Consider the following 16,329-nt stretch of genomic DNA (forward strand, 5'->3'; position numbering starts at 1 on the left):
TTGACGATATACAATTTTTCTATGCTAAGTTTTATATAAATATTTTATAATACATTTCTTTCCTCTGTGTTTTTTCAGGAACAAGTTGAATATGTGTTTCTGATAATCTTCACCATCGAGACGTTTCTGAAGATCCTGGCATATGGCCTCGTCATGCACCCGAGCTCCTACATCCGCAATGGCTGGAATTTACTGGACTTTGTCATCGTCATCGTAGGGTACGTCAGCATCTTCCACACTCTAGCCATCCATCCCCACTTGTTTATTTACTGTCTTTTTCATTTTAAAATTAGTCATAAGAACCCAGAGTGACATCACTGCTTTCTTCCCATGATTCACTTGCATATTCATTTTCATAGTTGATTTTTATTCAGGTTGTGTTATGGCCAACAGCAGCTCTCTTATTCACAATTCTCCTCTTGTCCTGCTGTTCTCTTTACCCTCTTTTTCCTGATTTCTCCCTTTTCTCAACCTCTCCCTTTTGCTCTCTCTCCCGGATTATCTGGTTAGATCTGGCTGTCAATCCTCTCTCCCTCTCGCTCTCTTTGTGTCTTAATCTGACCAACAGAGACTAGGCACTACCCTTAATTTCACACACCAGGCTTTACAGCACTGTGGTGAATGTGTGTGTATGTGAAAACTGAAAATACACATTTCATGCACTAAAAAGATTCAATCTTTCATAGTATGCCACTGCTTAAACTCATTTTCTTCCTATGCACACCATAGTGTATTTAAAGAGCGACAATCCCCAGAGCTCTGTCTGTCCTGCTAAAATGGGACTAAACAGCTGTTCTGGGGTCATTAATGGCCAGTTGGTCAGAGTGATGGTTAATTATCTAAAGGAACATGACGGTGCCAGGCATTTAGCGTCTTTTTGAGCATAATTTTGAGAGCTTTTTTTAGTATTGATTAGAGATTTCATTAAGCTCACAGGCAGAACCGCTAATGGGCAGGTGGATCTGTTCCAAACACACAGTATTACACATCATATTATTGCTGCTTATAATACTGATGCCATCCTAAGAGTATTTGTGCGTGCATGTGTATGCATGAAAGCACAAAGATCAGCTATTTTTGTGCTTTCATGCATACACATGCACGCACAAATACTCTTAGAATGGGTGCCACAAATATTGTGGCTCAGCCAGCTTCCACAACACTTCACTCCATTCGTTTGAGTATCAAATTACACTAGTTATACTGTGTGTTTTCATCCACTAAATAGAACCAGCTCATAAGAATCATTTGTTCGGGAATGAGGCTACACTGGCCTTGCTGTACATTTCCGATTCTCTAAAAAGAAGCGGCTCATAATAGACATTTACTTGGGAATTGGGCTACAATGGTCAGGCTGTATGTTTTTGATTCACTAAAAAGAACCAGCTTATAAGAGTCATTCTTTGAGAATCAGGCTTGTTTCTGAAAAAAAAGCTGAGTCATTTGTTTTGGGAATCGGGCTGCATTGGTCGTGCTGTATGTTTTTGATTCACTAAAAAGTAGAAGCTCAAAAGAGTCGTTTGTTTGTGAATCAGACTACAGCTTTCGTTCATGCGCTGTATTTCAATTTAAAATAGGCTCTCAGGCCAGATCCAGTGTTAATTTTTACATTTTATTTTATTGTTGTTGTTGTTGTTCTAGTAATGTTTTTTTTTCTTAAAAAGTACAATTTTTGTCAATATTTTGTCATGTCATTCAGTAGTTTTAGTTAGTTAACTAAATGGAATCTAATTTTGGTCTAAATTTAGTTTGTTTATTTTTTTATATTAGAAAGTAAGTTAAACAAAATTAAACTCTTATTCACACGCTCTCTACATATTAATTTAATAGTGTAATGTAACATTTAACATACGTAAACTGTGTAAAAACCAGATTTTTGAATTGAGGATTTTTGAATTGAGGATAAAAATGCATTCAAATGTGCATTTTTATCCTCAATTCGAAGTTCAAATTTCAAAGTAACAACTCAAAAGCTCAAAATTTTAAATTTAATATTAATTATTTAATGCAAGTTACACTTTTAGTATTTCAAACATTTAATCAGCCACTTTTTTTTTCTTCTTCTTCTTTTTTTTTTGCAGGTTGTTCAGTGTGGTGTTAGAGACTGTTACTCATAAGTCTGGTGAAACAACTTCACACATGCCGAGTAAACCTGGAGGTCTGGATGTCAAAGCCCTCCGAGCCTTCAGAGTCCTACGACCCCTCAGACTGGTTTCAGGAGTGCCCAGTGAGTTTGTGTTTGTAATTGAAAAAAAAGAAAACAAGTTAGTGAATTTGCTGTCTGATTTGATTTGGTGTAAATTGCCATGAACTATTCAGCATTGGTGTTTCACCCACACAATAGTGTTGTTGTGCTATTAAGAATGTATTCTGAGAGAGAAAACAGTCTCTATTGAGGTTTGTACGGAGTGGTGATATTTGTGACCTCTCTAATGTCATGATAATTTAGGCCTGTAGATTCGTTCAGTGTCCTCACCAGATGTGCTTGACTCATTGTTGCAACCAGAGGCTGTGCTATTTCACAGTAAATTCAAAATCAGACCCACTGCCACACACCCCTGAATCACTGACCAACTAACCAAAGGGCCATTATTGCTTGTGTCTTTACAATACTAAGATGATAAGAGGATGATTTCAGAGAGCACTGTCCATGGTGCTGAAAACACAATTCCATTAGTTACGTACAACAGAGCTCTGGCAAAGCTGGTCAGGATAGCAGAAAACAGGGTTGTGTATACTGAAACACAGAGTAGCCAATGACGTATTCCACCACAGTACTAACAGAAGCTCTGGTGTTGATATTTCCTGCCTACCAGCACGTACAATGGTATCTTACCCACATGCGCTCACCTGCACGTTAATCCTGGCAGGTCTCCCAGTGAGGCAAGATGACACTGAATAAGGACACTTCTTCTCATTCACATACCCATTACATTTACCAGAAAACACACATTAAATATTCCTCACCGTGTGCAACTATAATGCTATTATGCTCTGGCTGGCATTGTCATGAATACAGTAAATGGATGATGGTCTTATTCAGTCAGAGAGTCAGTCACATTTAAGTAAAATGTCAAAGGGTTCTTTGATTTTGCTAATGATAACAAGGATGAGACAAAAAATATTCTTCATTGAGATAGTATAGTGATCACAAGTCAATTCTATCAACAAAAATGTTTTATCAATAAAATTACACTATAGTTCAAAGGTTTTTTTTAAGAAATTACTTTTATTCAGCAAGGATGCATTAAAGGTGCCCTAAAACTGTATTTAACTTTTTTTAACTGCCTATTTTGGGGCATAATTAGAAATGAGCCAATTCAGGGTGTGTGGCCCTTTAAATCTGGTGCTCCATGCCCCAAGAGCTCACGCTTGCCTTAAACAACATAAAAAAAGTTTACACAGCTAATATAACCCTCAAAATGGATCTTTACAAAGTGTTCGTCATGCAGCATGTCTAATCGCATAAGTACAGTGTTTATTTTGATGTTTACATTGATTATGAATGAGTTTGATAGTGCTCCGTGGCTAACGGCTAATGCTACACTGTTGGAGAGATTTATAAAGAATGAAGTTGTGTTTATGAATCATACAGACTGCAAGTGTTTAATAATGAAAATAGCGATGGTTCTTGTCTCCATGAATACAGTAAGAAACGATGGTAACTTTAACCACATTTAACAGTACATTAGCAACATGCTAACGAAACATTTAGAAATGCAATTTACAAATATCACTCAAAATATCATGATATCATGGATCATGTCAGTTATTATTGCTCCATCTGCCATTTTTTGCTATTGTCCTTGCTTGCTTACCTAGTCTGATGATTCAGCTGTGCACAGATCCAGACGTTCTGCCCTTGTCTAATGCCTTTCATAATGTTGGGAACATGAGCTGGCATATGCAAATATTGGGGGCGACACCCCGACTGTTACGTAACAGTCGGTGTTATGTTGAGATTCGCCTGTTCTTCGGAGGTCTTTTAAACAAATGAGATTTATATAAGGAGGAGGAAACAATGGAGTTTGAGACTCACTGTATGTCATTTCCATGTACTGAATTCTTGTTATTTAACTATGCCAAGGTAAATTAAATTTTTGAATCTAGGGCACCTTTACATTGAACAAAAGTGACAATAAAGATCTCTTAAGCCTAGTAGTGAATGTTTTATGAGCAGTAGGATAACCATATTCATCCACAGTCATGCAGAGCCGAAGCACAACCAAAACAATGTTCTTCCGCAAAATGCATGTAGTTTTTTTCAACTTAGGTAATGTGGTTCACATAACATCATATTTTGAGTTTTTGTTGATTAAATCAATCGCCTTCATTGTATTAACTCAAATTTTTAATTTCAATGAACTCAAAATTTTAAGGCAGCCAGGTAACTTACTTTTTAAGTTAAACCAACAGTTCTTTTTTACAGTGTGGACTGAGTTAACATGGTGTACCTTTAAAAGACATTTTTGCCAAAAGACCAAATACCAAAATTATATAATGGACATAAACAGACAGAATTAAAAATGTTTTCTTATGCACAAAATACTGGTTTCGTGTTACAATGCTCTGTTATGAAGGCCATGATTTCACTGCTCTGTGTGTGTGTGTGTGTGTGTGTGTGTGTGTGTGTGTGTGTGTGTGTGTGTGTGTGTGTGTGTGTGTGTGTGTGTGTGTGTGTGTGTGTGTGTGTGTGTGTGTGTGTGTGTGTGTGTGCATGTCTGTGTGTGCTTGTGCAGGCCTGCAGATTGTGTTAAACTCCATCATGAAGGCAATGGTTCCCCTGTTGCACATCTCTCTGCTTGTCCTCTTTGTCATCATCATTTACGCCATCATCGGACTGGAGCTCTTCCTCGGACGAATGCATCGCACCTGCTATTTTATAGGCACAGGTACCCACACATACTCACATAAAATATTTATGTGCATTTTCTGTCACTCTGTATCTTCCTCCATCTGCCTCTCTCTTATTTTTTTCAGATAATTATGCGGACGATGATCCACTCCCATGTGCATTTGCGGGTCACGGACGCCAGTGCGTTATCAATGGCTCTGAGTGCAGGGGAAAGTGGGATGGACCTAACGGCGGCATCACTAACTTTGATAACTTCTTCTTTGCCATGTTAACAGTTTTTCAGTGTATCACAATGGAGGGCTGGACAGACGTCCTGTACTGGGTAACTAAGCCGCATACATAGTCTTCAGCTTGACTGTAATGGGTCATATTTAAAGCAAGTGATTGTGTATGACACTAATATTGTTGCTTTTTGCCTTCCTGTTCATATCTGTAGATGAATGATGCAATTGGGTTTGAGCTGCCATGGGTTTACTTTGTCAGCCTGGTCATCTTTGGATCCTTCTTTGTTCTAAACCTTGTGTTGGGTGTGTTGAGTGGGTGAGTTTACAGGACAGATCAGTAATATTTTTCAACTGTTTTTAAAAGACTTTTTTATGCTCATCAATTTATTTGATCAAAAATATGATATAAGCAGTAATGTTGTGATATATTATTACAATTTAAAATAACTGTTTTCTATTTGAGTATGTTTTAAAATCTAATTGATTACTGTGATGCAAAGCTGAATTTTCAGCATCATTACTCCAGTCTTCAGTGTCACATGATCCTTCAGAAATCATTCTAATATGCTGATTTGGTGCTCAAGAAACATTTCTTATTATTATCAATGATGAAAACAGCTGTGTTGCATAAAACCATGATAGATTTTTTGGGGATTTTTGATTAATAGGAAATCCATAAGAAAAACATTTATTTGAAATTGAAATATTTTGTAACAGGTTTTTTTTTTTTTTTTTTTTTTTAGCAGTTTAATGTCCTACGGAGCTTCGCACATGACATGCTAGAAAAACAATTAAATCGTGTGCATGATTTCCTAATTCCTTCCCTTGATTTACTAAAACGTGTGCACGATTTAGCCTACTATTTTTTTTCCTGCATGTCATGTCCGGGGCTCCATACTTGCTGAATAAATTTTTTTTTTATTTTTCTGAATAAAGTCTTACTGACCCCAAACTTTTGAATGGTAGTGTACTTTTTTCAGTTTCATTTATTCTGAATAGTAACTATTTATGTGGGAAAAAATAGCAACTCGATGTGCAGTTGGTTTTGTTAATTGTTGCATAAGTCTAATAATAATGTTTCTACATTTCGATTTTGACTTGGAAAACAGCAAATACTTCTACCTTATCTCTGGATCAATACATCTCATGTGACAATTTATTTATACAACAGTTTTCCATATCCCAAATAATATTCATGAGCTAAGCCTCCGTCATTTCATGACATCATAACCCGTGCATGTCTGTGTGAGTGATTATTTAATGGAGGACAGCAGGAGATGAGCAGATATCAGATGTTAATGTTTTTACTCACCTGAATGGAACAATCCCCAGATGCTGAGAGCAGCAGATTTGTGGAGTCTGATTTTCTGCAGACTGTTCCAAAGCATAGAATTCCCTGAAGATTGCGCCTCGTGCTGCTTTCCCTCCGTTAAACAGAGTGTGAATGTCCACAGTATGTGTTTGCCTCTGTATTGTTTGTGTGTGTGTGTGTTTGCTTTGCTTGTCTAACAAGCCATACTTGTGTGTAGAGAATTCTCTAAGGAGAGAGAGAAGGCGAAAGCTCGCGGAGATTTTCAGAAGCTCCGTGAGAAGCAGCAGATGGAGGAGGATCTGTCTGGATATATGGACTGGATCACTCAGGCTGAGGACATAGATGAGTTTGACGAAGACGGGAACAGACGTGAGATCTCTTCCTCTGTTCAACTCTCTAGACCCTTTTGTCCTTGGTATCAATTTCCTTGGAGTTAAAGATGAATTGTGTAATGTATGTATGTTTATGTGATAATACTTTACCCTATCCTTACGGAGACAATTATAAGTCAAGTAAGACTTTTTCAAACTTTTTAATCCCAAGGGCCCAAAATATGTTGATCCTTTTGTGAGGGCCCCCTACCTAAAATATAATGGCAGCTACAATTTAAAGTTTGAAATTGCATTTACATGGAATGAGAAACATATTAAGCATAATATATATATATATATATATATATATATATATATATATATATATATATATATATATATATATATATATATATATATATATATACAGCTGTGGAAAAAATTAAGAGACCACTCCAAGTTCAGAAATCAATGTTAAGTGGTCTCTTAATTTTTTCCATAGCTGTATATATCGCATAATATAAGTAATGTATATACTATTATTCGATTTTTTTTTTTTTTCTTACTGTATAAAATTATGGTTGTCAATATAATAAAATAATCATGACTCGTCTCAGTATTTCTGTCCAGAAAGACACCAGAGAAATTAAAAAGTGAGACACCAGAAAAATTAAATAGTAATCATATACATTTTATAAATATTTAATAATATAAATGTTGTGAAATAATAATAAAAAAAAAATGCTAAAACACATTTAATTCAAATCTTAAGTAAAAATGTTAACTTTGACTTCCCTAAAAAATACATTTTGTATTTTAGCAATCCTAATGGCCCCATGGGGTCTTTGTTGTTAAAATATATATTAAATTAAACTTGACAACTAACAGAAATAAAAAGTTTTAAGTTAAAGTAAATTAATTGAAGTAGTACCAAATTACCAAAAGTAAAACTGAAAAAATATATAAATATAAATATATATATTTAAAAGAAAAAAGAAAAAAAAGCACACACCAAAATTACTAAAACTTATAAAATATTAAAAAAAAATCTATTTCAAAATATAAATAAATGCTATAATTGTCAGGGTTATGTCGAAGTCTGTTTAGTTTCATTGTGTTTTGGTTCCCATTTTGCCTGTGTTCCTGGTCGTTATTAGTTTCCGTGGTTTTTAATTTATCCCGCACCTGTTTCTGTTTCAGTTAATTACCTTACTCTGTGTATTTAAGCCCTTAGTTCCTCTCAGTTCTTTGTTCAGTCCTGTTTATGATAAAGTGTAGTTGCCTTGTTGATTTTCTCCTGCATATTCTCCTAGTTTATTAAAAAGACTTCTTGAATTTGGACACCAATCATTCTCAAAAGTATGAATCATTATTTTTTCAGTTCAGTTTAGAGTCACTAGTGGCAGAAATAACACATTTCACCTTTAACTGAGTATCCGATATACTGTTAATAAATTAAACATCTCATTTTACCATTGATGTTTGAGGTAAAGATTTCCCCACCTGCCACAATTTTGTGTGATAAAATGTTGAACACCTACCAGCATCTTTTGACAGAACCACGGCAATTATTTCTCCCTCTAACTTGCTTTTCCACCTGTTCTGCTTCTCATTTTGTTCTATTCCATGTCTCACACTGTTTCTCTCTCTCGATCTTTCAATCTCCCCTCAGGTGTGACCTTGCGTGACCTAGCTGATAAGAAGAGGGGGAAATTCGGCTGGTTCAGCCACTCAAACGAAACCCATGGTACGGCCAATCAAAATGATACGCATGACCCCTTCACTCCCCCGCTGTTCTATATATAGCCCCCTCAACTTTGTCTGGTCTAATTGTATAATTTACATCTGGGGCTAGAAATCACATCTCTCGGTTGGACCCATATTAAGTGCTTTGACCCTATTTCAGAGAGATTGCTTCTCTCCAAAACTGTGTCAATGTGTGGCCGACATTATTTTTTCTCTTTGTCTCTCTTATATCTCTCTTTCTTTAATGGTTCATTTCTGTTTCTGTGTATCTTTCACATTCTTCATGTTTTTCACTCGCTATAGCAAGTCTTCCAGCCAGTGAAACAGGTTCCGAGAACACTGAAAACATAGATGAGGAACACACAGATTGTTGTGCTGCTTGCTGGTAATGCATATACGCACACATACATGCAGTACCCACTATAATTAGAAACAACATAGCACTACATTTGTCATTGTGTTGTCATGCTGGCTTGCTAATGGAAGTTATTATCAGCCATAATGGAGTGTCATCTCTGAATTTCTCAGTTGCGGCTCATTATGTTCTCTTTTCTTTATATTCTTTGTGCTCTTGCAAGTCAGTTCATAACTCTGGGCTTCTTCGGCTTTCTTTGTTTCAGTATCTGAAATCGATCTTTATTAAAACACAATGCATTTGTGTTTACATTTTGCCGATGTGTTGTGATTGTCTGTGATCTCATTATTGTTTCATTTTGTTTTGTCCACTGTTCTGTTCTTCCGCTAGTGCTCGCATTATGAAGATCCCTTGCTGGTGAGTTGTTGTGAGGGCAAACACATGGTTCAGCGTTTACCTACTAGATATGCAGTATACAGTAAATATTACTTTGGAAAATACAGTGGGGAAATAAAAAAAAACCCTCTAATAATAGCTAATAACTAACTTAATAATTAAAGATATATTCTCTGAAAACTAATCTTATCTTATTCAGTTTTATATTCTGTTTTAAAGATATTTATATATTTTATTCTGGCAATAATGAGAAAAGTACAAATATAAACAAAAAAGATATAAATGATTTTTTGCAGTACATGCCCTCTAGTTGCTCTGATCTCATGGTTCATGACATGTTGTATATCATAACAGTATGTATATTTTGGTAAAATAATAAACATATATATATATATATATATATATATATATATATATATATATATATATATATATATATATATATATATATATATATATATAAATATAAATATTTATATTTTATATGTATATTATGATGTGTGTGTATATATATATATATATATATATATATATATATATATATATATATATATATATATATATATATATATATATACACATATACACACACATCATAATATACACATATATTTCTTAATATAATAAAAATATATATAGTGATTATAGGCTACATTTTTGTCTTTTGTGTGTGTGTTCGTTAGTCGTGCCCTTCGCCGCTGGAACCGTTGTATTCGGAGAAACTGTCGTACAGCAGTGAAATCTGTGACATTCTATTGGTTGGTGCTGATCCTGGTCTTCCTCAACACAGCTCTCAGTGCCTCAGAACATTATAACCAACCAGACTGGCTCACTGATGTTCAGGGTATGTAGCTGTTACCAAACATCACCTTACTGACATAACATGTGTACTGTCCCACACTTTTATTTATAGACTTCTATTAGCAGATTTTTTTTTGCTGAGTCATGGTGTTACCAATGATTGATCTACATGTTGAAAGATGATTGAGCTGTGATCACATCTATTTATTTGCCTCTCTTTCTCTTTGTGTCTCTCTCATAGACATTGCCAATAAGGTTCTCCTGTCATTGTTCACAGTGGAGATGTTGCTGAAAATGTACAGTCTGGGGTTGCAGGGATATTTTGTGGCATTTTTCAACCGTTTTGACTGTTTCGTTGTGTGCGGTGGGATTCTGGAGACAGTTCTTGTGGAGTTGGAGATCATGCCACCTCTTGGCATCTCAGTGTTGCGCTGCGTCCGCCTGCTTCGGATCTTCAAAGTCACACGGTACTCAGGGCTTTTAAACAATTTTGCTCCTTACATGAATTGGGTACAAAATAGGAAACAGTGATGTTTGCAACTCTGTTGCTCAAATTTGTCTAAAAACAATTTCTAAAAATTAAATAGACAACATTAACATGTCAAATTTTTAAAAATTATTTACAAAAAAAACATTTATTTGATTTCTTTTAATAATTTCAAAATTTTGCTGGTTGGCCTTCATGTGTTTTCTTTGTCCCCTGTAAATTCTTTCTTTTCTCTTGTCCTTTCTGTTGTTTCTGTCTTTCCTCACCACTTTTCCACCCGGTTAATTCTTGCCCCACTTGTCCTCTTCAGCCATTGGACGGCTCTGTCCAATCTGGTGGCCTCGCTACTGAATTCAATGAAGTCCATTGCCTCCCTGCTGCTGTTGCTCTTCCTCTTCCTCATCATCTTCGCTCTGCTTGGCATGCAGCTATTCGGAGGGAAGTTCAACTTCGATGAGACACAGACCAAAAGGAGCACCTTTGATGCCTTCCCTCAGGCCCTGCTCACCTGCTTTCAGGTAATAATCTCCAGTACAACTATGAAAACATAATGTTAGATTACTTAAAAAGTTCACACAAAAATTAAAATTCTGTCATGAATTACTCACCCTCATGTCGTTCCACACCTGTAAGTCCTTCGTTCATCTTCGGAACGCAAATTAAGATATTTTTGATGAAATCCAAGAGGTATCTGACTCGTCCATAGACAGCAATTTAACCACCACTTTCAAGGTCCAGAAAGGTACTAAAGACATTGTTAAAATAGTCATGCAGTGGTTCAACCTTAATTTGAAGAGTTTGGTTCCAAAACGCGATGAACGCCATTTTCAAAAAAATTTAGTTTCCGCCAAAATCAGTATTGTATCTGGTCGGTACTGAAAAGTCATTTATTAATTTTGCACAAAATGCGATATCCGTCGTTTTACTCTGTCATGTTTTCTGCCTTTATTTCCAAAATGCGACAAACGCCAGTCTCCTTTTTCTGCAGAACGCGATATATCCGCTTAACCAATCACAGCGCACCATTCCACCCACTGTAAACATTAAAGGCTTTTTTAAAAAGCCGTTTTTAATACCATTTAATACAATATGCCGTTTTTAATACCATACGTTTTTAATACCATTTTAATACCTTATGTACTCTGCAAATGTGTTTATTTAACCGTGCAGTGGCGCCAGATACTCTTTAATCGGTAATGACAAATAATTTATAACATTAACAAGATGACCCGTTGAATTCATTTTAGGAGCGATGGCTGAATGTATTTTTAGTTAAATGCCTGTATATAAGATAAATATTGGCAAAGTTTAGACTCTGTCATATATGTGAATCAACTTACTTTGCTGTGTATTTCCAATTTGAAAAATAACTTATATTGATGGATTAATTGCATTTTGAATAAAAAGTGTCATGGAATTATTGCATTTTGGGAAAAAAATAATTTAAAAATAGATAAAAATAGTTTTTATAATAAACTTTTTAAAATCAAAATGTAGATTTGAATTTTTAATGTTTTTATAACCAAAAGATGCTATGTGAAAGTTTGAAACAGAAAAAGTAGTGGTTTTCATCTTTTCACTTCACCTTTTTACTCAAATTAATCAAAATGGAGTTATTGCGTTTTGGAACCAAACTCTCCATTTTATGAAGTGACGAGAATACTGTTTGTGCACAAAAACAAAACAATATCTTCTCTTCTGTGTCATTCTCTTATGCTGTTTACATCCAGCACTTCTAGGTTCTACATCAGAATGGCGGCTCAGTATTTTTGAGTTAATTTCTTTTTAAATATTTTTTACAGATATTAACAGGTGAAGACTGGAATGTAGTTATGTATGATGGTATCATGGCTTATGGTGGCCCGGTTTTCCCTGGAATGATCGTCTGTCTTTACTTTGTGATTTTGTTCATCTGTGGTAACTGTATCCTTTTCTTCTAAAACCAGTTTCACTGGCTTATAATAATAATAATAATAAGAAGAAATAATACTTCATTCATCCCTTTTAGGGAAATTCAAAATTTATTATGCATTAATTCTGTGATATGATAAATTAACAGCAACTGTTTAATTAATTTACATTTATGCTTTTTGTAAATACTTTGATCAAAAGCGACTTACATTGTGTTGTGTGTAGACCTATGTCCTTTGCTTTGCTAAAGCCATACACTAGTGTTTGAGTTACAGGAATGCAGTTATTTCCAACTAGTAACAGATGTCATTGCTCATTGATTAGAAATGAACCATATTTCACCATCATTCAGAAATCCTGAATTCTGTTTTGTGATTGCTGTTGTATGTGGTTTGTTGTCTTTTTGTGTTTGTTGGGTCTTAACCTCTGCTCTCTCAGATATCTTGCTGAATGTCTTCTTGGCCATCGCTGTCGACAACTTAGCAGGAGGCGATGGAGATAATAAGAAGAATGAGTGTGTTTTTAAATCATCTCAGATCATATAATCTCAACTAATCTCTGCTATAAATATGACATAATTTATGAATACATTTACCATTCTGTAACATATACTGTGGGGCCCAAAAGTCCACATTGAAAATATGGGATTGAAATTTAAGACTAAAACCATAAAATTAAGATTTAAAAAAAAGTAAAACATTTTAATGAATAAGAAATATATTTATTATTCTTTCATTAAAGCAAAAGGGAGACAAACCAAATGCTAAAACATTCTTTGCTCATTTTTAAACACAAAGTTGTACTGAAATTGTTACTGATTACATTTTTTATTTAAAAAAAAGTTAAATTAGAAAAAATGCTAAGTTGAATAAGTTGTTTCAGATGTTAGGACCCCACTGTATATGCAAAAACAGACAAAGATTTTGATATGCGATCTATTCATCCTGACAGAGAAAAAAAAGAGGTTGAGGGAGAACAGGCTGAAGGTGAAGGAGAGAATGGAGAGGTGAAGGTATGGAGATCAAACTCTTCTGCTGTTGTTGTTGAATAATCATCACATTGAGGTCCATCTTTCATTTTGTTTTCAACAGGTGGACGTGGATGATGAATACGAGGAGGAAGAGGAGGAGCCAGAGGAGGGAGATGATGAAGGTGAAGTCCATGGATGCTACATGCCATATTGCGTTTGAACAGATTATTCATTCCAAAACGTTTTGTGGTTATTTAGCAGACATTTGTGACCACAATTACTCATCCTAGAATACACTAACAGCCCCTCCTGTGGTTTAGTGTTGGCTACTCAAGGGTAAAGTGGTGATTGAGTTAGATTGTGATCTCATTAACTCAGTTTCTCTCTGTCTATCTCTCCCACTCTCTTTCGTTCTGTTCTTCTCCGCTGGAAGAAGGCAAAACTCAGCTCAATGTTGCTGACTTTGCTCCTCCTAAAGAGAAAATTCTACCAATCCCAGAGGGCAGCGCGTTCTTCTGCCTCAGCAAGACCAACCCGTGAGTATGCAGTTTAAACCACAGACACAATGCTTGACTATTTAAAAAGATAGTTTACTCCAAAAATTATATACTGTCATTATTTACGCATGTCATTCAAAACGTACTGCATTTTTTTCTTCTGTGGAACACAAAAGAAGATATTTTGAGAAATGTCTCAGTGCTTTTTTGTTTGTGCAATGGAAATCAAAAGTCACCAAAACTGATGGTTACCAACATTCTTCAAAATATCTTCTTTTGTGTTCTGCAGAAAAAACAAGTCGTAGAGGTTTGGAATGACATGAGGATGAGTAAATAATGACAGAATTTACATTTTTGTGAACTAGCCCTATCCCTAAATCAGAAATTTATATACAAATATTTTCATTGTGTAAAATATTTTCCATTTTTAAAAAACAATTTAACTTTTTTCAGCATGACAGTCAAATATAGACAACCATTGTCCTAAATACCAACCATATTTATTATAATTATTAATATAAATCAATATTTTGCATTATGCCAGAGGAATCTCTTTGACCTTATTAAGAAAAATCATATTTCTCTCATTTTTTTTATTTTATTTTTGTAGCGTGAACTGCAAAAACGTGAAATCCAGTGTTAACAAATGCAATCACAATTTTTTAGGAGTGTCAAATCAGATTTCAAGTAGTTTTTTTATTGTCGTTTAGGATGCAACCCATATGTAACATCATTCAAAATGCACAATATTGTCTGTAAATGCATCCAAATTCACTAATTTTCACTCAATCAGATGTGACACTCATGTACTGAATAGGGAATGAGTGGTTTCGAACACAGCATATTTATGACCATATAAAATGCCTCTGTGGCTTATGTTTTCTCAAGCAACTTCACTCTAAAAAATGCTGGGTTAAATATGGACAAAACCAGGGATTGGGTTGTTTTCACCCAGCCATTTTTTTCAACCAATTTTGGATTTATTTTTTTAGCCAGCAATATAGTAATACAGTAAAAGGCATGTTTTTGCTCACCCCCAAATAGGGGCAAATTTGTGGGGTATTTTAAGCTGAAACTTGACCAGACCAGAGACTTATATTACATCTTGTGAAAGAGGGCATAATAAGGTGCCCTTTAACCCAACCTTCTGGGTTTGTCCATATTTAACCCAACTTGGGTTGTTTTTAACCCAGCATTTTTTAGTGTGGGCGAATAAATAATTAAAATAAAGTAATTTTGAATTTTGGAGCATGTAGACAACACACTTACAACAATTCTCTTTGTGTCCCCCTCCAGGATAAGAGTGGGCTGCCATACCCTGATCCATCACCACATCTTCACTAATCTCATCCTGCTTTTCATCATTCTCAGCAGCATTTCTCTGGCTGCGGAGGATCCTATCAGAGCTCACTCCTTCAGGAACAATGTGAGTTTCCTGCTTGCTCGCGCACACATGCAGGATCATAAATGGGTATTTACTGCAACTGTACTTATTGGCATGTTGGACAAGCTCTTCAGTGCCAGCTGGGGAATGCCATCCTTCAATCAGCTGACTATGAAACACACACACACACACACACAGCTTCTGTTGCTCTAAAACACACACACATACAGCAGATCAACATGATTTGCCCAAGTAGGACATGTTCCTGGATCAGCATCCGTGTTAGTTCTGGAACAACATTGGTATCAACCAATCAGATTTAAGGTTTAGGGTCAAGATTGGGGTCAGGTGCTTGAACAACATGCTTATCAACCTATTATTTCCCTGAGGGTTTAGGAAGACATTATGGTGTGGGTTCAGATTGTTTGGTGGAAACCTTCAGCAACAAAGGATGTTGATTCAGGACCATGTCCTACTTGTCTAAATCACATATACACCAACAAACCTGTTACTATACACTCCTACTGTACAAATCTCTTTTTTTTCACATCAGGAGAACTGAATTTCTCTCTTTACAGCTTCTGGGTTATGCTGATTATGCATTTACTTCCATATTCACTGTGGAGATCTTACTGAAGGTACCAGTCAATCAATCAATCAATAGTTTTTGTAATAATTTCAAATTGATAAAATAACAGCAACTGAAGTGTTGCTACTCTTAAATGCCCCCATGTTTCAATATCTTTATTTTTTCTTCCTTTAACTCTGTAGATGACAGTACATGGCGCATTCCTCCATCAGGGTTCCTTCTGTAGAAACTGGTTTAATCTGTTGGATCTTTTGGTGGTCACTGTGTCTCTGGTCTCCTTCTTCTTACAGTAAGTCCATAAAACACTCATACAGATATCAAAAGATTCCTATTCATAATTTGTGTAAACAGGTGAGTTGTGATATCTGACGGATGCATCGGTGTATGTAAATGTATGCATCGCCCTCTGGTGGATAAATGAACATAGTGCCCTATCAGGCTTTAAATGCAAAAATGTAAACATTTTGGAGACAATGAAGAAAAAGACATTG

At 35.4% G+C, this 16,329-nt stretch overlaps 1 protein-coding gene across 1 annotated transcript in view; it reads left to right on the plus strand.

Moving 5' to 3' along the window:
- The window catches only part of cacna1fb (calcium channel, voltage-dependent, L type, alpha 1F subunit), a 50,832-nt gene that overhangs the window by 14,915 nt on the left and 19,588 nt on the right, over positions 1-16,329 (plus strand). The window contains exons 4-23 of the mRNA XM_067393672.1: positions 79-218; positions 2,082-2,227; positions 4,740-4,892; positions 4,981-5,177; positions 5,292-5,395; positions 6,609-6,760; positions 8,375-8,449; positions 8,752-8,833; positions 9,194-9,220; positions 9,883-10,043; positions 10,242-10,467; positions 10,798-11,005; positions 12,290-12,410; positions 12,837-12,912; positions 13,350-13,410; positions 13,490-13,550; positions 13,802-13,904; positions 15,162-15,291; positions 15,828-15,887; positions 16,021-16,127. Coding sequence (XP_067249773.1) covers positions 79-218; positions 2,082-2,227; positions 4,740-4,892; positions 4,981-5,177; positions 5,292-5,395; positions 6,609-6,760; positions 8,375-8,449; positions 8,752-8,833; positions 9,194-9,220; positions 9,883-10,043; positions 10,242-10,467; positions 10,798-11,005; positions 12,290-12,410; positions 12,837-12,912; positions 13,350-13,410; positions 13,490-13,550; positions 13,802-13,904; positions 15,162-15,291; positions 15,828-15,887; positions 16,021-16,127 — 2,390 coding nt within the window. The remainder of the gene's footprint in view (positions 1-78; positions 219-2,081; positions 2,228-4,739; positions 4,893-4,980; positions 5,178-5,291; positions 5,396-6,608; positions 6,761-8,374; positions 8,450-8,751; positions 8,834-9,193; positions 9,221-9,882; positions 10,044-10,241; positions 10,468-10,797; positions 11,006-12,289; positions 12,411-12,836; positions 12,913-13,349; positions 13,411-13,489; positions 13,551-13,801; positions 13,905-15,161; positions 15,292-15,827; positions 15,888-16,020; positions 16,128-16,329) is intronic.

The sequence above is a fragment of the Chanodichthys erythropterus genome, chromosome 9 (genome assembly GCF_024489055.1).
Source record: "Chanodichthys erythropterus isolate Z2021 chromosome 9, ASM2448905v1, whole genome shotgun sequence".
Taxonomy (NCBI): domain Eukaryota; kingdom Metazoa; phylum Chordata; class Actinopteri; order Cypriniformes; family Xenocyprididae; genus Chanodichthys; species Chanodichthys erythropterus.